This window comes from Salvelinus alpinus, chromosome 3 (assembly GCF_045679555.1).
Source record: "Salvelinus alpinus chromosome 3, SLU_Salpinus.1, whole genome shotgun sequence".
NCBI classification, from domain to species: Eukaryota; Metazoa; Chordata; class Actinopteri; order Salmoniformes; family Salmonidae; genus Salvelinus; species Salvelinus alpinus.
Genome location: NC_092088.1, coordinates 41,042,722 through 41,067,160, shown reverse-complemented (window position 1 = coordinate 41,067,160; position 24,439 = coordinate 41,042,722). Strand labels below are relative to the sequence as shown.

Below are 24,439 nucleotides of genomic sequence, written 5' to 3'. Positions count from 1 at the left end.
AATAAAAAAGTAGTAGTTAGCTGTGAAACAGCAGTCAAAAGGTTTGTGCGGTATGAACATTTGAAGTTTGTGTGGGGACTCACTTGAGGCTTCCAGCGATGAGGTCACAGAGGGCATCAGAGTCAGGGAAGCCCCTCCCTTCTCCTCCCCCTGCTTAAACCACCAGAGAAAATGAATCATACACATGAACACTTCAAACCCCACTTGATTGAATAGGAGTATTTTTTACAGTGACAGCACCAATGATACACATACTGTACAGAAGCCAATGTGGGGAAGGGCTCGTACCAGAGAAACATGACAAATACGACAGGAGTTCGCTATAAAACTAGATCTGCGACCAGGCAAGTTCGAGATGGGGTTCTTACAGTTGGGTATTTCTTGCTGGTGTGGACCAGGGCTTTCAGGATCTTCTCCAGAGGCTGTCGGAGCTGCTGTCTCTCCAGTGAGGTCTCAGTCAAGGGCAGGCAGTTGTTCCAGTAGTGGCGCGCTGTAGCCATACACAGGACAGAGTTACCTGCCCGCTCCGCATAGCTGAAGAAGAGAGAAAGCATTGGTTGCTATGGCACGGATGGATATGAAGATGGTTGAAATGGAGAGAGAAAATTAAGACAGATCGAAAACGAGAGAGAGAGAAAGAGACAGAGAGAAAAAGAGAGAGATACTGTAGTCAAAGCAACAAAGTGAAATAAAGGTAGAACAAAGTAATGAGCAGTCTATTGTTTAGGAATGACAGAAAACAGAAACTAACCTGACACTGGACTGGAGCATCTGCAAGGCATCTCTGTAACTGTGAGGATGTCCATTTGACTTGTGGACCATGCTCAATCCTCTTAGACATGCAGCATTGCTCAACATCTCCTGCACGGCCGACTGGCTATAACTTGAAAAGGTCCAATTTTTTTTTTTAAATAAGCGGACAAATATGCCGTTCAGAGAATCAAGTCAGCCAGTCAGGAATTTGACAAAATGTCACTGCTACAGTAACGTAGATACTGACAGTCACCATTTTTTAGAATGACTGACTGTCAGAATCCTACAAAGAGTGGGACCTTAAAGCCTTGAAGATAACCCTTAACTGAAGTCATTCGATGATAGTATATTGCACATTGTTGTAACATAAAAGTATTACTGCATATATGGCCCTGAGTATATTGTAATGTTCTCTTGTGGACACTACTGTAGGTGTCATTTGCACCTCAACGTCCTATGTAAAAAAAACACTTGATCACATCCCATATTTTGATTTAAAGGCAAATTGACCAAAATGGGTATATATCAGGTAAAACATACAGGGAAGATCTGACCATTTCAGCCTTGGTAAAACAGATGGAATCAAAGTCACCATAGTGACCAACACCTACAGAGCATAGGCCATGACCTTCAACCTCTGAGCTGCAGCGGCCTCCAGCTGCAGTGCATTGTGGCTGCAGGTCATGACCAGGTTGTGGTCCTGGGCCTGGTGAGAGAAGCAAGCCAGGTGTGTCCACACCTGCAGCTCGACCACAGGGTCACTCCACTTGCAGTCTGACGTCATGCGGACCAGCTAGAGGAGAGGATGGAGAGAGGAGAGGAAAATAGTAGGGAAGGAGGAGAAGAGGAGGGAGATGAGGGAGAAAGAGGCAATGAGTGCTCTGTCCTCTGGATCCATAGAACTGGGGTTTAATGATGGAATAATGCAGGGCGGAAATGCATACAGTCCTACAGGGCTAGGAAATGAAAACAAACAAATCAAATAAGATGTTCATTTGAGGAAGCATTTTTTGACCAAATTCACAGACATAGACATGAACAAACGCTCTGATTACCAGTACGGTCTCAAAGCATCTGTTGCCTCCTGGCTAAGAAAGCAAGACCTACCGTAGAGAGACTAGGGACAGAGAACTCTATCTGCCTGGGGTGACTGTTGCATAACAGCATTTCCACTCCTACCAGCACACGTGTCATGGCTGACACTGCCTCATTCTTACACTGGAAAGACAAAAAGAGATAAAGATAAAGAAACTGAATATTTCATCACAATGGTACCGTGGCTTACCAGTCAAAACAATAGAGATGAATTAACAACTCTATCTCTGACAGGCACAATCATACATGTACAGTATATCAATGAGACTGACATTTGCAATTAATAAATGACTCACTATCCCCTTGTGATACTGTACAGTCGTGGCCAAAAGTTTTGAGAATGACACAAATATTAATTTTCACAAAGTCTGCTGCCTCAGTTTGTATGATGGCAATTTGCATATACTCCAGAATGTTAAGAAGAGTGATCAGATGAATTGCAATTAATTGCAAAATCCCTCTTTGCCATGCAAATGAACTGAATCCCCAAAAAACATTTCCACTGCATTTCAGCCCTGCCACAAAAGGACCAGCTGACACCATGTCAGTGATTCTCTCGTTAATACAGGTGTGAGTGTTGACGAGTACATGGCTGGAGATCACGCTGTCATGCTGATTGAGTTCAAATAACAGACTGGAAGCTTCAAAAGGAGGGTGGTGCTTGGAAACATTGTTCTTCCTCGGTCAATCATGGTTACCTGCAAGGAAACACGTGCTGTCATCATTGCTTTGCACAAAAAGGGCTTCACAGGCAAGGATATTGCTGCCAGTAAGATTGCACCTAAATCAACCATTTATCGGATCATCAAGAACTTCAAGGAGAGCGGTTTAATTGTTGTGAAGAAGGCTTCAGGGCGCCCAAGAAAGTCCAGGAAGCGCCAGGACCGTCTCCTAAATTTGATTCAGCTGCGGGATCGGGGCACCACCAGTAAAGAGCTTGCTCAGGAATGGCAGCAGGCAGGTGTGAGTGCATCTGCATGCACAGTGAGGCAAAGACTTTTGGAGGATGGCCTGGTGTCAAGAAGGGCAGCAAAGAAGCCACTTCTCTCCAGGAAAAAAAACATCAGGGACAGACTGATATTCTGCAAAAGGTACAGGGATTGGACTGCTGAGGACTGGGGTAAAGTCATTTTCTCTGATGAATCCCCTTTCCGATTGTTTGGGACATCCAGAAAAAAGCTTGTCCGGAGAAGACAAGGTGAGCACTATCATCAGTCCTGTGTCATGCCAACAGTAAAGCATCCTGAGACAATTCATGTGTTTTTGGTTGCTTCTCAGACAAGGGAGTGGGCTCACTCACAATTTTGCCTTAGAACACAGCCACGAATATAGAATGGTACCAACACATCCTCTGAGAGCAACATCTCCCAACGATCCAGGAACAGTTTGGTGACGAACAATGACTTTTCCAGCATGATGGAGCACCTTGTCATAAGGCAAAAGTGATAACTAAGTGGCTCGGGGAACAAAACATCAATATTTTGGGTCCATGGCCAGGAAACTCCCCAGACCTTAATCCCATTGAGAACTTGTGGTCAATCCTCAAGAGGCGGGTGGACAAACAAAAACCCGCAAATTCTGAAAAACTCCAAGCATTGATTATGCAAGAATGGGCTGCCATCAGTCAGGATGTGGCCCAGAAGTTAATTGACAGCATGCCAGGGTGGATTGCAGAGGTCTTGAAAAAGAAGGGTCAACACTGCAAATATTGACTCTTTGCATCAACTTCATGTAATTGTCAATAAAAGCCTTTGACACTTATGAAATGCTTGTAATTATACTTCAGTATTCCATAGTAACATCTGACAAAAATATCTAAAGACACTGAGGCAGCAGACTTTGTGAAAATTAATATTTGTGTCATTCTCAAAACTTTTGGCCACGACTGTAATTTGAGCTAAAACAATGATTTACTATATACAGACGGTTGGGTGATGGATCATATTTCTTCTCACATTAACACTGCACTGACTCAGAGTCTGGGGGAATAACCACATTTTGTAATTTAGTCATTTAGCAGACGCGCTTATCCAGAGCGACTTACAGTTAGTGCATTCATCTTAAGATAGCTAGGTGAGACAACTACATCTCAGTTATAGTTTCCTCAAAGTAGCTATTAACAAAGCCAGTGCTAGTAGAAAAAAGTAAAGTACAAGTTTTAGTTTACAAAAGGCAAGGGTGTTAGTTAGTTGTGGGTTTTTGGGGGGGGGGGGGTTCAGACGTTTTCAAAAGATGGGCAGGTACTCTGTCCTTCAGATTCAGATCAACTTTATTATCCCACCAGGGGAAATTAATTTGGTAATGTGCTTAAAAAGACAGTACATAAAACAGGAAACACAGAAACTACACAATAGAATTCATTCAAAGTGCTATAGCTACACATTTAAAGTGAAAACGCAATTTGCTGTATACTCGATGGAACAACAAACTATCTATTATACAGCCTAATGGCTGTTGGAATAAAAGAGTCCCCATACTTGAAGAAGTCCCCTTGTCTGGCAGCTGCTGTGACTGACTTTTGAGTGAAGGGGATGAGAGTCAGGGGGAAGCTAGTTCCTCCATTGGGGTGCCGGGACAGAGAAAAGCTTTGACTGGGCTAAGCAGGAGCTGGCCTCCCGTAGGGGTGGGAGGGCAAAGAGACCTGAGGTTGCAGAACGGAGTGCTTGGGTTGAGGTGTAGGGTTTGAGCATAGCCTGAAGTTAGGGAGGGGCAGTTCCCCTTGCTGCTCCGTAGGTAAGCACCAGGGTCTTGAAGCAGATGCGAGCTTCAACTGGAAGCCAGTGGCGTGTGCGGAGAACTGGGGTGAGATGTGATAACTTGGGAAGGTTGAACACCAGGCGGGCTGCACCGTTGTAGGGGTTTGATGGCACAAGCGGGGAGCCCAGCCAACAGAGAGTTGCAGTAGTCCAGAAGGGAGATGACAAGTGCCTGGATTAGGACATGTGCCGCTTCCTGTGCGAGGTAGGGTTGTACTCTGGATGTTGTAGAGCATGAACCTGGAGAACGACAGGGCTGTCCAGGGTAAGGCAAGGTTATTTGCACTCTGGGAGGGAGACACCATGGAGTTGTCAACCGTGATGGAGGTCTTGGAACGGGCAGGCCTTCCACAGGAGGAAGAGCAGCTCCGTCTTGTCGAGGTTGAGCTTGAGGTGCTGGGCTGACAGCCAGGCAGATTCATGAACAGCTCATCATACTGACTAACTTGACTGGGTGAGCATGTTTTTATTTGATTTTATCTAACCTATATTTAACCAGAAAGTCCCATTGAGGTCAGAAAACATATTTCCCAAGGGAGACTTGGACTGTTATGTTACTGTACCTCATCATCAATGTCCAGCTTCTGTCCAATCTGCTGCTGGAGGAGCCTCTTGGTCCACACCCACGTAGAAATGACCTGTTTCCTCGCTGCGATAGGGACGCTCTCTCCCGGCACATTGCCATTAGACAGGTGCAGTGCATAGTCACACAGCTAAAAGTTCATAAAGTGGGGGAAATAAAAGTTAGCATAGTAACCATAGCAGCATAAGGGTTACATTTACATTTTAGTCATTTAGCAGACGCTATTATCCAGAGCGACTTAGAGCAGCAATTAGGTTTACGTGCCTTGCTGAAGGACACAGACAGATTTTTCACTTAGTCGGCTCGGGGATTCGAACTAGCGACCTTTCGGTTACTGGCACGACACTCTTAACAGCTAGGCTGTCTGCTTTGCAAAAGCGTTAAAACTGTTTGCATAACCATAGCAGTTAGCAAAGTAACTAGCCTAACCAGGTGAATCTGCACAATACTCTTTTCGAATCCACATACACTCATAACCTTGGGACTCCATAGTGGGGGCTTTGCAGCTCTGAGTTCCACATATGACAGTATCTAGAGAAAATCCATTGCGTAATCTGAGTTTGTTTAAGTCAGCTATCTAACTTATCTGATATATAGGCCTATATGTTGAAAATGGAGAACCCTTTGGAGAATAGCAGAATAGGAACAAATGCACTTCATTCACATGAAATAGTTCAAACAAAGCAGTCTTTAGAACCTTGTCTGATACTTCTACTGTGAAGTGGGGCCGAATGAGAGGGGAGTGAGTCAGAGGTCTGGCAGAATGCTTTGAGCTCGTGACGCTCGTTCACGTGAGAGCGAGCTCTGTTCCATAGCTTTTCTACAGACAAAGGAATTCTCCGGTTGGAACATTATTGAAGATTTATGTTAAAAACATCCTAAAGATTGATTATATACTTCGTTTGACATGTTTCTACGGACTGTAATATGACTTTTCGTCTGAACTTTTGCCTGGACCTGCCCGCGTCGTGAGTTTAGATTGTACTGAATGCGCGAACAACAAGGAGGAATTTGGACATAAATGATCGACTTTATGGAACAAATCAAACATTTATTGTGGAACTGGGATTCCTGGGAGTGCATTCTGACGAAGATCAAAGGTAAGTGAATATTTATAATGCTATTTCTGACTTATGTTGACTCCAACATGGCAGATATCGTCTTGGGTTGTGTTGGTCTCTGAGCGCCGTACTCAGATTATTGCATGGTTTGCTTTTTCCGTAAAGTTTTTTTGAAATCTGACACAGCGGTTGCATTAAGGAGAAGTATATCTTTAAATCTGTGAATAACACTTGTATCTATTATTAATGTTTATTATGAGTATTTCTGTGATTTCATGTGGCTCTGTGCAAATTCACGGGATGTTTTGGAGGCAAAGCCAAATGTAAACTGAGGTTTTTGGATATAAATATGAACTTGATCGAACAAAACATACATATATTGTGTAACATGTTGTCCCGGGAGTGTCATCTGATGAGGAATATCAAAGGTTAGTGATTCATTTGATCAATATTTCAGCTTTTTGTGACTCCTCTCTTTGGTTGGAAAATCGCTGTATGCTTTCTGTGACTAGTTGCTGACCTAACATAATGATATGTTCTGCTTTCGCCGAAAAGCTTTTTTGAAATCGGACACTGTGGTTAGATTAACGAGAATTGTATCTTTAAAATGGTGTCTAATACTTGTATGTTTGAGAAAATTGAATTATGAGATTTCTGTTGATTGAATTTGCCGCCCTGCAATTTCATTGGCTGTTGGCGAGGACCCCAGTCCTAGACAGGTAAAAAAAAAAAAAAAAAAAAAATGTATATGTCCATATGCCCATCATGGAACGAAAGATTTGAATATGTCGGTGACCCTCATATTTAGAAATATTTAAGTTATTTTCCTGTCCAATTCCTTGTTTTCGATTTTATTTGATTAAAAACCAAGCCCGCAGTAGGCTACCCTACTATAAGTCTTGTTCAACAGCAATGTGTCTTCGCATCTTTTTTGTTTATTCTGGCCATACATTAGCCAAGTAGCCTATCAATGAAATGTTACAAAATATTCTACTCGTGAGAGTGCCTTGAAATATTTGAGGTTTTTGCCCTCATGCTTTTGCTTAATTCACAATGTTTGGGGGCTAATATTTTTTTCTTTCTGGAGAAGTGAATATGTGATGCGTAAAGACACTTAGGCCTACATGTTGAAGCCAAATAGAACAATGTAGACCGCAAATATGCCAAACATTAAACAAAGCAATGTATTTTACTGTTACTGCTATTATTTGTGGCTGTACACTATTTAATAAACAGTATCAATCCACAAAGGACTAGGACGAGAATATTACATTCCCATTCCCTCCAGACGAATTGGAGCTGATGATATCGCAAAGACTGCCAATAGCCTAAACAACTTGAGACAACCACATGCAGTATTAAGCCATGGAGAACATTTATTAGCCAGTGAGTGGTCAAGCCCTCGCCACACCTACAACTTATTTATTCATCAAAACCCAGCCTTTCCTTGCCACCGCCAGCTATTGCGCCCATGATTCCCGCTGTGAAAATATAATAAATATTTCAAAACAACCACAACTCAACAGCGGCTGCGCTAAGATTTACCATAGCGCTAGGTTAGAAATATTGATTTGTTAAAATAGAGCCCTAGTTGTAGAAAAATGTATTTGTTAAAATAGAGCCCTAGTTGTATTTAGAGTATTTCTGAAAAGCATAATGTATCAAAGTGCCTTGATTCTTTCATTTTTTGTGCCCCCCCCTTTTCAACAAAATAAAATATAGGAGAAAGATACTGGAGACACTAAGATGTAAGACATAAAGAGTTTCAACAGCCCTCCGGGAACTTATTTAGAGATCACTTATTCAGAGAAACTTGTGAAACCTGAAGACCAGAGGCTGCCCTTCAGGAATACACAGGCACAGCTCTCTGATCCCTCAAACTGCCCAGCAGTAATACAGTCCAGGTCTCTATGCAGGTCCACCTCTGCCCTCTGCCTATCCCAATAAGCTCAGAGTGGGAGAGAGGGTGTTTATTTTTGCAGAGCCCAAATTTAGACCTCTTCAGGGGAGGGAGTACCCTTGACAGCACATTGAAGGATAATAGAACCTGACTCTCTGCCAAACCTAATTAGCAAGTCACCTTTAAAATCTCCCATGGCCCCGTCTCCTGGCTAGCTCACTACTTGACCCACACACACACTTACACACCTCCAGAGCCTTCCGCATGTCCTGGAGGGCCGCATGGTCGAGGGGGAGGCTGTGGATGCTGCCTGTCCTCTCGGCTCCCTTCCCGGCTCCTTTCTTCCTCAGCTCCCCCCTGCCTCCGCTGTCCTCCCTTCCCTGGCCAGTTCCCGACCCAGCAGCCGACACAAACCAGGGCTGGATCAGCCCCTGGGCCACCGCATCACACAGCATAACCAACAGCACCGGCTCCCTGGAAGCACAGAAGAGCGTCATACTCTGTACATACAATCTGATGTGTGGAGACATTTCACTGCAGCTAATGTAGAAGGAAAAGCTGTGTACATTTACAAATACTGTGCCAAATCATATGTGAAGAATGCAACAAAGATGCAGAATCATCTGGCCAAGTGCATAAAGTTCCCTCAGTGCTCACAACAAGCAACCTCTGACAAAAGTTTCTCTACGTCTATTCAAGGTGAAAGTGATGAATCAGACACCCTATCGATAGCAACAGCTTCTTTTGACCCAAATGGAGGAACATACTGAGAGAAATGCTGATGAATGTCTTGCCCGAGCAGTGTATGCAACTGGTTCACCTCTGATGTTCACAGGCAATGTGTATTGGAAGAGATTTCTAAATGTTCTTCGCCCAGCATACACCCCTCCAACCAGACATGCTTTATCTATTAATTTGCTGGATGCAGAGTTCAACAGAGTTCAAGTGAAGGTCAAGCAAATCATAGAGAAAGCAGACTGTATTGCAATCATCTCTGATGGGTGGTCGAATGTTCGTGGGCAAGGAATAATTAACGACATCATCTCCACCCCTCAACCAGTATTCTATAAGAGCACAGACACAAGGGACAACAGACACACTGGTCTCTACATTGCAGATGAGCTGAAGGCAGGCATCAATGACCTTGAACCACAGAAGGTATTTGCACTGGTGACAAACAATGCTGCGAATATGAAGGCTGCTAAAGTGGAGGAGTCCTACCCTCACATCACACCTATTGGCTGCGCTGCTCATGCATTGAATCTGCTCCTCAAGGACTTCATGGCACTGAAAACAATGGATACACTCTACAAGAGAGCCAAGGAAATGGTTAGGTATGTGAAGGGCCATCAAGCTATAGCAGCAATCTACCTCACCAAGCAGTGAGAAGAATAAGAGCACCACATTGAAGCTGCCCAGCAACACCCGTTGGGGTAGTGTTGTCATCATGTTTGACAGTCTCCTGGAGGGAAAGGAGTCTCTCCAAAAAATGGCCATATCACAGTCTGCCGATATGGACAGCCCCATCAAGAGGATCCTCCTGGATTATGTATTTTGGGAGAGAGTGGTCTGCTTGCAGATGTATAAGAAGAAATCCATACTGCCCTGCCCACTTCATTGTTGCTCCAAGCAGAGGAAACTTCAGTTCTGAAATAAATTAAAAAGCGTGAAGACTTCTGCCTGAAGCCCATACACGCCGCAGTGTACATGTTGGACCCCAAGTGTGCTGGCAAGAGCATCCTGTTAGGTGCAGAGTTCAACAAGGCCAATGGTGCCAACATATCTCATCAGCCACCTGGTGGAAGGGACTTTGTGGATCTGAGGCTCTTTCCCCTGTTGCTTCCATCATCCTCCAAATCCCACCAACATCAGCCGCCTCAGAGCGCAACTGGTCCTTGTTTGGGAACACACACACCAAGCACACAACAGGCTGACCAAGCACACAACAATAAAAGGGTTGAAAAATTGGTGGCCATCCGGGAAAATGTCAGTTTTTTTGAGCCTGACAATGAGCCATTGTCCACAAGGTTGGAAAGTGACAGTGAAGATGAGGCCTCAGAGTCTGATGTTCAAGAGGTGGACATTGAGGAGGTCCAGGGAGAAGACATGGAAGCTTGAGAAGAAGACAACCAAAGCTTTAGTTTCTAGACTATCATTTTACAGATGTATGCTGAAAACAGTTTTGGGAGATGCGATGGATCATTGGGGATCATTCAATATTCACTTTCTTTTGTTGTTCAGTGAAATCATCCCATGTGAAGAGTCAACTAATTTAATTAAAGTTCAATTCATAACTAAATAGTTTTTTTGTATTTCTATTGAAAGAATTGAATAATTTGCAATTATGTCTACTGTACTTATGATAAGGTAAAAGGTTATGTCTCCATATGATATGGTAAATATATCCAATGCAAAAAACATCTACATTTAAATGGTATTAATATTAATTTGCATATATTTCCGTTAATTACCATATATTCCCGTTATTTCCCACGGAAAGTTTCCACCTCTGAATATTACCCAAATTGTGCAACCCTACATGCAAGTTTGATATTAAGGCAGATGAAAGTTCACATGTTCGAGAAGGCATTTCTGCTAAAAAATGCATTTTGATAAAAAAATAATTTTTTACGTTCAAACAGCTCTCCTGTGAAGTTGTGACTTGCGACATATGCCTAGTTTCCTGAATCGGGTCACATATGTACTATGTCACGAAAAGGCTGATGAGCATGAAGTGCGTGACAGCAACAAGCAAATGTTACAATATGTAGTGTTTAAGTGTTACCGTCCAGTGAGATGTTCCTCTTAAACTTACCCAGCGTGTCCGGTCTGTCTCAGCAGCTCCACGGCTCTCTGGAAGGTGGGCAGGAGGCGTCGCTGCTCCCCAGCTTCCACCAGGTGGCTGTTGTAGTTCCATAAGTACACGGCTGCGTTGACCACCACCCAGGCCTCGCGAATCTCTACTCCCAGCTCGGCTGCCCGCAGGAAGTTGGAGGTGGCGTAGGCAGATAAGTCCTGGATCCAATCTCTGGGAGTGGGAAGGAGGGGAACAATAGTTATGTTGTCTGCAGCGCATAATATATGAGATAACAAAGGAAGTCACACTATATTTTTAATATACAGTATAACACACTACATATTACATATAACAACCTGGTGAACCAAGCTCCGTAACTACACATACACACTTGACTGGTCATATTGAGAACCACAAATAAGTTATAATAGTGTTTAAATTTCATGTAAAATGATATGCTGTGCTTTGTCCGTTTATCTGCATGTTTTGTTTGTGTTTGTGTGTGTGCGTGTGCGTGTGTGTTGATTCATCCAGCCTTGTGGGGACCTAAAATCCCCCAAATTCCCCACAAGGATAGGAAAACAAGGAAAATGTTCCACATACCCATGAGGACAAAAGCAATTGTAAGCTTAGGGGTTAGGTTTAGAGTTACAATTAGGGTTATGGTTCGAATTGGGGTTAAGGTAAGGGTTTAATGGTTAGGTTTAGGGTTTGGGTTAAAGGTTAAGCTTAGGGTAAGAAAAATAGGATTTTGAATGGAAATACATTTTAGGACAGAAGAAAAAAAACATGAGTGTGTGCATGTGTCCTCACCTGTAGACAGCCCACTGTGGATTGTCCTCAGGGAGGCGGAGTCCTCTCTCCTCAGGAGGGGCGGCTGGGGTGTTGAGCTGTACCCCCTCAGAGCGGAGCTTGTGTATGGTGGCCTGTAAGGGACAACCTCGAATGATATTGATGATGACTTGCCCTCCCCATAACTCTGCCTCAAAAGGAGCAAATAACACCACTCAGCAAATAGCAAAGAGACAAACGGGCAGCCACACAGCCATAGTCATCGAAGGCAGCAAATATAACTGGTGAACTCAGAGAACAATGATTTTAACTCCTGTGGCTGTCTGACAACTGAGTTGAAACTCTTAAAACGTTTTGTGTAACGTCACTTGGGGCACCTTTTTTTGTCTCTAAGAACAAAGTAAAATAAGACAGATCCTGCTTCTGTTGTGTGTTTGAGTGTTTGGGTGATAGCCGACTGATTCCGTGAGCACCAAGCCTCCTTCTACAGACTCTCTGGTACACTTATCATTTATTTTGTGTAGTTTACATTGTTCCAAACTGTTAGAAAAATTATATTGTAATTTAACAGCACCTCTTTGGTACACATAGGCCTACTATGCACACAGCGCTTGCTCCATACCTTATTTTCCACAACTAGTGACATTTATTCCACACACCCGACTTCCCCTTTACCTCATGCGCAACCAATAAAGCTTCCCCCGTTTCGAGTTTATTTGTCACGTCCTCTGCATCCATTTTGCTGTCACATGTGTTACAGTGTTCATAGTTTGATATAACCAGTTTATTGATGTGATCATGCTATAGGTCAGGCCCTATTGGTCACGTGCATGCAAAGAATACACGTGTCACGTAAAGAGAGCAAGGGTTGAGGGAATATGTCATCTATTTCCTAAACAAATGAGGGATTTTGGTAACATAACTTTTCAGTCAGAAATGGATGTAATTATGTTGCAGCTTCAGCAACACAGACAGCGCTAAACACACACTGATGTTCTGTGGTGGTTGCTGCAGCAGGGAGGAGAGAGAGGCAACGGGTGCTAGTCAGCGCATCAAGTCTGAGCCAGGCGGCACAATCATATCAACTGCGGTCGGACTCCCTCTAGTCATGTGTGTCTTAATTATTTCATCAAACAGGTCGCGTAAAACATCAGAAAAGCTCAGTGCATATAGTTGATTTGATTAAAACATGTGTCTATGTATGGAAATATACAAGTAAAAAAAAATTGACCAATAGATTTTTGGGGGTCGGGGACAGCCCTAATCATTACACAGGTCCACCTTGTGCTGGAGATAATAACAGTTTTGTCACACAACACAACGCCACAGATGTCTCAAGTTTTGAGGGAGAGTGCAATTGGCATGCTGACTGCAGGAATGTCCACCAGAGCTGTTGCCAGAGAATTGAATGTTCCGGCATAAGCTACGGACAATGAGCACAATTGCATTTTATCGATGCCAATTTGTATGCACAGAAATACCGTGACGAGATCCTGAGGCCCATTGTGAGGTCATTTTTTTAAGGTATCTGCGACCAAAAGATGCATATTTGTACATTTGTATTTAACCTTTATTTAACTAGGCAAGTCAGTTAAGAACAAATTGTTATTTACAATGACGGCCTACCCCAGCCGAACCCTAACCCTGGCGATGCTGGGCCAATTGTGCACCGTTCTACGGGACTCCCAATCACAGCCGGTTGTGATACAGCCAGGAATATCTATATTCCCAGTCATGTGAAATTCATAGATTAGGGCCTAATTTATTTAAATTGACTGATTTCCTTATATGAAATGTAACTCAATAAAATATTTTAAATTGTTGCATGTTGCGTTTATATTTCTGTTAAATAAACATCATATTGCTGACTCTACATTTACTCAGTTGTTTTCCTCAAATGAAGGGGATGATGACGCCATCTTCGCGAGAGGGGGAGAATCTGATTTCATTCAGGATAAGTGGAGTTGGCCTTGAGTTAGTCTGCACCCGGAGCAGGTAAGTTCTGAAGGATTCGTTGCAATAAAAGGTGAGCCACTTTCTTGTGCCCGGTTATCCCGAGTTGAACTCAGAGTTGACCAAAGTTAGCTCACTAACTGTTCTATCTCGCATCATCTCTGTACCTCTGGGCTCAATCTGATTAAATCTCACAGCGCCACTCTAATATTGGTCTTTCATCTTTACTTTGCATTAATTGCATCAATAGAATCAATCAATGTCTATAAAGAAAAGTGACAGTGACTATAGTGTGTGGTCAGGAGAACTGAGGATTGGGGGGGTTCTACTAAGCTAACATATAGAATTGTTTTAAGATGGTCATACCAACAATAATTTAGCAATTTGATTTTGGATTTTAGAATTAACATTATTTGATGAAACACTGTATTTGGCCTTACTGCTATTAGCCAATAGAAACGCATTAACTAACAGATTCATAAATAAAAAAACAGTCAAAAAATAAATCAAAATTAAGTTTGTTTTAAAGTGTATGTCCAATATCAGAGATATAAGATCATGAAATTATTTATATTTTTTGGGATCCATATTTACCCCCCAAAAATTGGCCACTAAACTACTTCCGAATACACTTCCATTCATTTTTTTAAGTGGTACCGGGCAACCTCCAGATGAGCCTTAAGGCTTGTGGGTGTCCTAGAGCAAAACAACTGACATGTATGTGTTCGTGTGTAGCCAAAACTGTTTGGACGCTACGGACAGAACTTGGCAGATCGGCGGTACCGACATCAGATGAGTCCCGTGATGCTTGTCGAGAAAAACGGAGAACAACATTGTGTTCGTTAGTCTTACCATGGAGTGGTCATAATAGTTTGTTGGCCAAACCGTTCGAATACTACAGAAGTTTTCGTGAGAAGACCGATTTTCTAAGCATATTAAGGGACAGGGGTCAAGGGTCAAAGGTGGTCATCTGACCTCAGCATTGATGAAGCAGACTTCAGCCAGCAGACGGAGCAGGTTCTTCTCCGCACTCTGGGCCAGTCGTCCTGCCGATGGACGCCGGTCACCATGGAGCCCACCCTCCACTGGGCTCTCATCCCCCGCCTTGCGCTCACCTGGGGACCAGAGGGTATTGAGCGAGCCAGAGTGAGCATGTGCAGTTATGCGTCAGTGGTTCTGTTAAAACCCAATCTCTCCTCCCTCCTACACTAATCTCCATTACTGCTGGCACTAACCAGTGAGCCACATGCTAGTTATCAATATCATTGGTTGATAACTAACTAATTTGCACCCAAATAAATATTTAAGATGATTTAATGATTTCAATGAAGTAGTTGAGCGCTGTGGATAGACTGACTTAGTGAAATCAATTAGGCTGTGAAAACATTTTTTACATGTAAATGTAAACTCAAAGAGTATCGGACACTACAATCCTCCAGAGATACCCGCAACTTAAGTTTCAATCAGTTACTAGTCTAGGAGTCATAATCAATTCCTCTTGATACAATTAGTTAATATTTAAATATATTGATATATATATATATATATATATATATATATATATATATATATATATATATATATATATACCTGGAGTGGCCTAGCCAGTCTCCAGACCTGAACCCAATAGAAAATCTTTGGAGGGAGCTGAAAGTCCGTATTGCCCAGCGACAGCCCCGAAACCTGAAGGATCTGGAGAAGGTCTGTATGGAGGAGTGGGCCAAAATCCCTGCTGCAGTGTGTGCAAACCTGGTCAATAACTACAGGAAACGTATGATCTTTGTAATTGCAAACAAAGGTTTCTGTACCAAATATTAAGTTCTGCTTTTCTGATGTATCAAATACTTATGTCATGCAATAAAATGCAAATGAATTACTTAAAAATCATACAATGTGATTTTCTGGATTTTTGTTTTAGATTCCGTCTCTCACAGTTGAAGTGTACCTATGATAAAAATTACAGACCTCTACATGCTTTGTAAGTTGGAAAACCTGCAAAATCGGCAGTGTATCAAATACTTGTTCTCCCCACTGTATATATATATACACACACACACACACACACATATATATACACACACACACACACACATGTTCAAAAGTTTGTCCTTGTTTTTGAAATAAACTACTTTTTTGTTCATTAAAATAACATAATATTGAACAGAAATACAGTGTAGACATTGTTAATGTTGTAAATGACTATTGTAATTGGAAATGGCAGATTTTTTATGGAAAATCTACATAGGCGTACAGAGGCTCATTATCAGCATGTCACGACTTCCGCCGAAGTTGGCTCCCCTGCCTGTTCGGGCGGTGCTCGGCGGTCGTTGTCACCGTCCTACTAGCCGCCACCGATCCCTTTTTCGTTTGTCTGTTTGTTTTGTCTTATTAGTTTCACCTGTGTTTCTGTTTTCGGTTAATGAGCTTCCCTATATTTAGTAGGTAGACCCGCCCTTGTTTTGTGCGGGATTGTCTTTATGTTACGTGTGTGTGTTTTAGGTAGAGGTATATTATTTTGCTATTTACTTGGCACCCTGTGTTTTGGGTTGTCAAGTTATTCTCTGCGCCCTGTATGTTTGGGCTTATCATTTTTTGTGTGCAATAGTAAAAGGAGCACTTTTCCCAAGTGGAACTCTCTGCGTCTGATTCCTTCACCCACCTAGTCCCGCGTGACACAGCAACCATCACTCCTGTGTTCCAATGGCACGTTGTGTTAGCTAATCCAAGTTTATCATTTTAAAAGAATTTGATCATTAGAAAACCCTATTGCAATTATGTTAGCACAGCTGAAAACTGTCGTCCTGATTAAAGAAGCAATAAAACTGGCCTTCTTTAGACTAGTTGAGTATCTGGAGCATCAGCATTTGTGGGTTTGATTACAGGCTCAAAATGGCCAGAAACAAAGAACTTCCTTCTGAAACTCAGTCTATTACTGTTCTGGGAAATGAAGGCTATTCCATGCGAGAAATTGCCAAGAAACTGAAGATCTCGTACAACGCTGTGTACTAATCCCTTCACAGTACAGCGCAAACTGGCTCTAACCAGAATAGAAAGAGGAGTGGGAGGCCCTGGTGCACAACTGAGCAAGAGGACAAGTACATTAGAGTGTCTAGTTTGAGAAACAGATGCCTCACAAGTCCTCAACTGGCAACTTCAGTAAATACTACTCGCAAAACACCAGTCTCAAAATCAACAGTGAAGAGGTGACTCCGGGATGCTGGCCTTCTAGGCAGAGTTGCAAAGAAAAGTCATATCTCATATCATATTTCTCAGTGAGGCCAAACTTTTGAACGGTGATGTTTATAAACTCAGCAACAACAAAAAAACATCCCTTTTCATGATCCTGTCTTTCAAAGACCATTCGTAAAAATCCAAATAACTTCACAAATCTTCATTGTAAAGGGTTTAAACACTGTTTCCCATGCTTGTTCAATGAACCATAAACAATTCATGAGCATGCACCTGTGGAACAGTCGTTAAGACACTAACAGCTTACAGATGGTAGGCAATTAAGGTCACAGTTATGAAAACTTAGGACACTAAAGAGGCCTTTCTTTGTAAAACACCAAAAGAAAAACACCAAAAGAAAGAAGCCCAGGGTCCCTGCTCATCTGCGTGAAAGTGCCTTAGGCATGCTGCAAGGAGGCTTGAGGACTGCAGATGTGGCCAGGGCAATAAATTGCAATGTCCGTACTGTGAGATGCCTAAGACAGCGCTACAGGGAGACAGGACGGACAGCTGATCATCTTCGCAGTGGTAGACCACGTGTAACAACACCTGCACAGGATCTGTGCATTCGAACATCACACCTGCGGGACAGGTACAGGATGGCAACAACAACTGCCCGAGTTACACCAGGAACGCAAAATCCCTCCATCAGTGCTCAGACTGTCCGCAATAGGCTGAGAGAGGCTGGACTGAGGGCTTGTAGGCCTGTTGTAAGGTAGGTCCTCACCAGACATCACCGGCAACAACATCGCCTATGGGCACAAACCCACCGTCGTTGGACCAGACAGGACTGGCAAAAAGTGATCTTCACTGACGAGTCGCGGTTTTGTCTCACCAGGGGTGATGGTCGGATTCGCGTTTGTCGTCGAAGGAATGAGCGTTACACTGAGGCCTGTACTCTGGAGCAGGATCAATTTGGAAGAGGAGGGTCTGTCATGGTCTGAGGCGGTGTGTCACAGCATCATCGGACTGAGCTTGTTGTCATTGCAGTCAATCTCAACGCTGTGCGTTACAGGGAAGACATCCTCCTCCCTCATGTGGAACCCTTCCTGCAGGCTTATCCTGACATTACCCTCCAGCATGACAATGCCACCAGCCATACTGCTCGTTCTGTGCGTGATTTCCTGCAAGACAGGAATGTCAGTGTTCTGCCATGGCCGGCGAAGAGCCCGGATCTCAATCCCATTGAGCACGTCTGGGATCTGTTGGATCGGAGGGTGAGGGCTAGGGCCATTCCCCCCAGAAATGTCCGGGAACTTGAAGGTGCCTTGGTGGAAGAGTGGGGTATCTCACATCAAGAACTGGCATATCTGGTGCAGTCCATGAGGAGGAGATGCACTACAGTACTTAAAGCAGCTGGTGGCCACACCAGATCTGTGGGACTTGCTCCGTTTATGTCTCAGTTGTTGAATCTTGTTATGTTCATACAAATATTTACACATGTTAAGTTTGCTGAAAATAAACACAGTTGACAGTGAGAGAACATTTATTTTTTTGCTGAATTTATATCATACACACACACACACACACGCACACACGCACACTACCAGTCAAAAGTTTGGACACACCTACTCACTCAAGGGGTTTTCTTTATATTTTCTACATTATAGAATAATGGTGAAGACATCAAAACTATGAAATAACACATATGGAATCATGTAGAAACCCCAAAAAGTGTTAAACAAAACAAAATATTTTTTTATTTGAGATTCTTCAAAAGTAGCCACCCTTTGCCTTGATGACAGCTTTGCACACTCTTGGCATTTTCTCAACCAGCTTCATGAGGTAGTCACCTGGAATGCATTTCAATTAACAGAAGTGCCTTTTAAAAAGTTAAATTGTGGAATTTCTTTCCTTCTTAATGCATTTGAGCCAATCAGTTGTGTTGTGACGTGACAAGGTAGCGGTGGTATAAAGAAGATAGCCCTATTGGTAAAAGACAAAGTCCATATACAGTTGAAGTAGGAAGTTTACATACACTTAGGTTGGAGACATAAAAACACGTTTTTGAACCACTCCACAAATTTCTTGTTAACAAACTATAATTTTGGCAAGTCGGTTAGGACATCTACTTTGTGCATGACACAAGTAATTTTTCCAACATTTGTTTACAGACAGCTTATTTCACTTATAATTCACTTTATCACAATTCCAGTGGGTCAGAAGTTTACATACACTATGTACTATAGTTTTGCCCAACCTGTACAACCTAGGTTGGGCAAAACTAAACATGGCGGTGTTCGCCTTAGCAATCTCACTAGAATAAAGACGTCCTCCATTCCTGCCATTATTGAAAGAGATCGTGATACATCACATCTCAAAATAGGGCTACTTAATGTTCGATCCCTCACTTCAAAGGCAGTTATAGTCAATGAACTTATCACTGATCATAATCTTGATGTGATTGGCCTGACTGAAACATGGCTTAAGCCTGATGAATAAATGAGGCATAACCCCTGTGTTAAATGAGGCCTAACCCCTGGTTACACTAGTGACCATATCCCCCGTGCATCCCGCAAAGGCGGAGGTGTTGCTAACATTTACGATAGCAAATTTCAATTTCCCCAAAAAATTAAATACGTTTTCGTCTTTGAGCTTCTAGTCATGAAATCTATGCAACCTACTCAATCACTTTTTATAGCTACTGTTTACAGTAGCTCTGCATCTGTCCTCGTGCTCCTAGACCTTAGTGCTGCTTTTGATACCATCGATCACCACATTCTTTTGGAGAGATTGGAAACCCAAATTGGTCTACACGGACAAGTTCTGGCCTGGTTTAGATCTTATCTGTCGGAAAGATATCAGTTTGTCTCTGTGAATGGTTTGTCCTCTGACAAATCAACTGTACATTTCGGTGTTCCTCAAGGTTCCGTTTTAGGACCACTATTGTTTACACTATATATTTTACCTCTTGGGGATGTCATTCGAAAATATAATGTTAACTTTCACTGCTATGCGGATGACACACAGCTGTACATTTCAATGAAAGATGTTGAAGCCACAAAATTGCCCTCGCTGGAAGCCTGTGTTTCAGACATAAGGAAGTGGATGGCTGCAAACGTTCTACATTTAAACTCGGACAAAACAGAGATGCTTGTTCTAGGTCCCAAGAAACAAAGAGATCTTCTGTTGAATCTGACAATTAATCTTGATGGTTGTACAGTCGTCTCAAATAAAACTGTGAAGGACCTCAGCGTTACTCTGGACCCTGATCTCTCTTTTGACGAACATATCAAGACTGTTTCAAGGACAGCTTTTTTCAATCTACGTAACATTGCAAAAATCAGAAACTTTCTGTCCAAAAATGATGCAGAAAAATGTATCCATGCTTTTGTTACTTCTAGGTTAGACTACTGCAATGCTCTACTTTCCGGCTACCCGGATAAAGCACTAAATAAACTTCAGTTAGTGCTAAATACGGCTGCTAGAATCCTGACTAGAACCCCAAAATTTGATAATATTACTCCAGTGCTAGCCTCCCTACACTGGCTTCCTGTTAAGGCAAGGGCTGATTTCAAGGTTTTACTGCTAATCTAAAAAGCATTACATGGGCTTGCTCCTACCTATCTTTCCGATTTGGTCCTGCCGTACATACCTACACGTACGCTACGGTCACAAGACGCAGGCCTCCTAATTGTCCCTAGAATTTCTAAGCAAACAGCTGGAGGCATGGCTTTCTCCTATAGAGCTCCATTTTTATGGAATGGTCTGCCTACCCATGTGAGAGACGCAGACTCGGTCTCAACCTTTAAGTCTTTACTGAAGACTCATCTCTTCAGTAGGTCATTTGATTGAGTGTAGTCTGGCCCAGGAGTGTGAAGGTGAACGGAAAGGCTCTGGAGCAACGAACCGCCCTTGCTGTCTCTGCCTGGCCGGTTCCCCTCTCTCCACTGGGATTCTCTGCCTCTAACCCTATTACAGGGGCTGAGTCACTAGCTTACTGGTGCTCTTCCATGCAGTCCCTAGGAGGGGTGCGTCACTTGAGTGGGTTGAGTCACTGACGTAATCTTCCTGTCTGGGTTGGCGCCCCCTCTTGGGTTGTGCCGTGGCGGAGATCTTTCTCTCTCTCGGAAGACCTGAGCCCTAGGACCATGCCTCAGGACTACCTGGCATGATGACTCCTTGCTGTCCCCAGTCCACCTGGCCGTGCTGCTGCTCCAGTTTCAACTGTTCTGCCTGTGGCTATGGAACCCTGACCTGTTCACCGGACGTGCTACCTGTCCCAGACCTGCTGTTTTCAACTCTCTAGAGACAGCAGGAGCGGTAGAGATACTCTTAATGATCGGCTACGAAAAGCCAACTGACATTGACTCCTGAGGTGCTGACTTGTTGCACCCTCGACAACTACTGTGATTATTATTATTTGACCATGCTGGTCATTTATGAACTTTTTAACATCTTGGCCATGTTCTGTTATAATCTCCACCCGGCACAGCCAGAAGAGGACTGGCCACCCCTCATAGCCTGGTTCCTCTCTAGGTTTCTTCCTAGGTTTTGGCCTTTCTAGGGAGTTTTTCCTAGCCACTGTGCTTCTACACCTGCATTGCTTGCTGTTTGGGGTTTAAGGCTGGGTTTCTGTACAGCACTTTGAGATATCAGCTGATGTAAGAAGGGCTATATAAATAAATGTGATTTGATTTGATTTGTAAAGACTGTGCCTTTAAACAGCTTGAAAAATTCCAGAAAATGATGTCATGGCTTCAGAAGCTTCTGAAAGGCTAATTGACATCATTTGAGTCAATTGGAGGTGTAACTGTGGATGTATTTCAAGGTCTACCTTCAAACTCAGTGCCACTTTGCTTGACATCATGGGAAATTCAAAAGAATAGCCAAGACATCATAAAAAAATTGTAGACCTCCACAAGTCTGGTTCATCCTTGGGAGCAATTCCAAACGCCTGAAGGTACCACATTCATCTGTACAAACAATAGTACGCAAGTATAAACACCATGGAACCACGCAGCCATCATATCGCTCAGGAAGGAGACGCGTTCTGTCTCCTAGAGATGAACGTACTTTGGTGTGAAAAGTCCAAATCAATCCCAGAACAACAGCAAAGGCCCTTCTGAAGATGCTGGAGGAAACAGGTACAAAAGTATCTACATCCACAGTAAAACGAGTCCTATATCGACATAACCTGAAAGGCCGCTCAGCAAGGAAGAAGCCCCTGCTCCAAAACCGCCATAAAAAAGCCAGACTACAGTTTGCAACTGCACATGGGGACAAAAATCGTACTTTTTGGAGAAATGTCCTCTGGTCTAATGAAACAAAAATAGAACTGTTTGGCCATAATGAGCATCGTTATGTTTGGAGGAAAAAGGGGGAGGCTTGCAAGCCAAAGAACACCATCCCAACTTTGAAGCACGGGGGTGGCAGCATCATGTTGTGGGGGTGCTTTCCTGCAGGAGGGACTAGTGCACTAGTTCACAAAATAGATGGCATCATGAGGTAGGACAATTATGTGGATATATTGAAGTAACATCTCAAGACATCAGTCAGGAAGTTAAAGCTTGGTCAGAAATGGGTCTTCCAAATGGACAATGACCCCAAGCATACTTCCAAAGTTGTGGGAAAATGGCTTAAGGACAACAAAGTCAAGGTATTGGAGTGGCCATCACAAAGCCCTGACCTCAATCCTATAGAAAATGTGTGGGCATAACTGAAAAAGCGTGTGAGAGCAAGGATAACTTACAAACCTGACTCAGTTACACCAGCTCTGTCAGGAGGAATGGGCCAAAATTCACCCAACTTTATTGTGGGAAGCTTGTGGAAGGCTACCCGAAACGTTTCACCCAAGTTAAAAAATGTAAAGGCAATGCTACCAAATACTAATTGAGTGTATGTACACTTCTGACCCACTGGGAATGTGATGAAAGAAATAAAAGCTGAAATAAATCATTATCTGGTGATCCTAACTGACCTAAGACAGGGAATTTTTACTAGGATTAAATGTATTTGGCTAAGGTGTATATAAACTTCCGACTTCAACTGTAATGGTAAGAACAGCCCAAATAAGCAAAGAGAAACGACAGTTCATCATCAAGTTTCTTCAAGTGCAGGCAACAACTGTTGGCGCAATTATTAGAAAATGGAAGAAATTCAAAATGACGGTCAATCACCCTCGGTCTGGGGCTCCATGCAAGATCTCACCTCGTGGGGCATCAATAATCATGAGGAAGGTGAGGGATCAGCCCAGAACTACACGGCAGGACCTGGTCAATGACCTGAAGAGAGCTGGGACCACAGTCTCAAAGAAAACCATTAGTAACACACTACGCCGTCATGGATTAAAATCCTGCAGCCCACGCAAGGTCCCCCTGCTCAAGCCAGCGCATGTCCAGGCCCGTCTGAAGTTTGCCAATGACCATCTGGATGATCCAGAGGAGGAATGGGAGAAGGTCATGTGGTCTGATGAAACAAAAATAGAGCTTTTTGGTCTAAACTCCACTCGCCGTGTTTGGAGGAAGAAGAAGGATGAGTACAACCCCAAAAACACCATCCCAACCGTGAAACATGGAGGTGGAAACATAATTCTTTGGGGATGCTTTTCTGCAAAGGGGACAAGACGACTGCACCGTATTGAGGGGAGGATGGATAGGGCCATGTATCGCGAGATCTTGGCCAACAACCTCCTTCCCTCAGTAAGAGCATTGAAGATGGGTCGTGGCTGGGTCTTCCAGCATGACAACGACCCGAAACACACAGCCAGGGCAACTAAGGAGTGGCTCCGTAAGAAGCATCTCAAGGTCCTGGAGTGGCCTAGCCAGTCTCCAGAACTGAACCCAATAGAAAATCTTTGGAGGGAGCTGAAAGTCCGTATTGCCCAGCGACAGCCCCGAAACCTGAAGGATCTGGAGAAGGTCTGTATGGAGGAGTGGGCCAAAATCCCTGCTGCAGTGTGTGCAAACCTGGTCAAGAACTACAGGAAACGTATGATCTCTGTAATTGCAAACAAAGGTTTCTGTACCAAATATTAAGTTCTGCTTTTCTGATGTATCAAATACTTATGTCATGCAATAAAATGCAAATTAATTACTTAAATATCATACAATGTGATTTTCTGGATTTTTGTTTTAGATTCCGTCTCTCACAGTTGAAGTACCTATGATAAAAAATTACAGACCTCTACATGCTTTGTAAGTAGGAAAACCTGCAAAATCGGCAGTGTATCAAATACTTGTTCTCCCCACTGTTTATATATATATATATATATATATATATATATATATATATATATCCCTTCTGTGGTCAAATGGAAATTTCCTCACAGTCTGATTTAGGAGCTTTCCATCGTCCATCCTCGTAGAGCAGACAGAAACGACAGGCAGCTCGACACACATCCCAAACCTCCTGCTTCCTAGCTGTCTTTGCCAGGGCTGCCCACAATTTCACCCTGAAAAAAATGTATACAATTATCCACACTTTGTTTGGGGATGGTTAAATAATAAATGTTTCCTTTGGCTAGTTTGACAGCCCTGGTTGTATGTTCTTCCCCCACTGTGATTCCAGATCTTTTTGATG

The 24,439-nt window shown here is 43.1% G+C and overlaps 1 protein-coding gene across 9 annotated transcripts in view; it reads right to left on the bottom strand.

The window, feature by feature from the left end:
* Positions 1 to 24,439, bottom strand: part of LOC139570707 (cilia- and flagella-associated protein 46) — a 118,748-nt gene that overhangs the window by 72,619 nt on the left and 21,690 nt on the right. For 6 of the 9 annotated variants that reach the window (XM_071392829.1, XM_071392832.1, XM_071392836.1 and 3 more), the window contains exons 15-25: positions 24,187 to 24,311; positions 14,666 to 14,805; positions 11,759 to 11,871; positions 10,964 to 11,176; positions 8,397 to 8,622; positions 5,168 to 5,317; positions 1,861 to 1,971; positions 1,365 to 1,546; positions 752 to 883; positions 369 to 534; positions 84 to 153 (exon numbers count right to left, since the gene is read on the bottom strand). In XM_071392829.1, coding sequence (XP_071248930.1) covers positions 84 to 153; positions 369 to 534; positions 752 to 883; positions 1,365 to 1,546; positions 1,861 to 1,971; positions 5,168 to 5,317; positions 8,397 to 8,622; positions 10,964 to 11,176; positions 11,759 to 11,871; positions 14,666 to 14,805; positions 24,187 to 24,311 — 1,628 coding nt within the window. The remainder of the gene's footprint in view (positions 1 to 83; positions 154 to 368; positions 535 to 751; positions 884 to 1,364; positions 1,547 to 1,860; positions 1,972 to 5,167; positions 5,318 to 8,396; positions 8,623 to 10,963; positions 11,177 to 11,758; positions 11,872 to 14,665; positions 14,806 to 24,186; positions 24,312 to 24,439) is intronic. The other 3 variants (XM_071392830.1, XM_071392833.1, XM_071392835.1) reach the window with 2 other exon arrangements.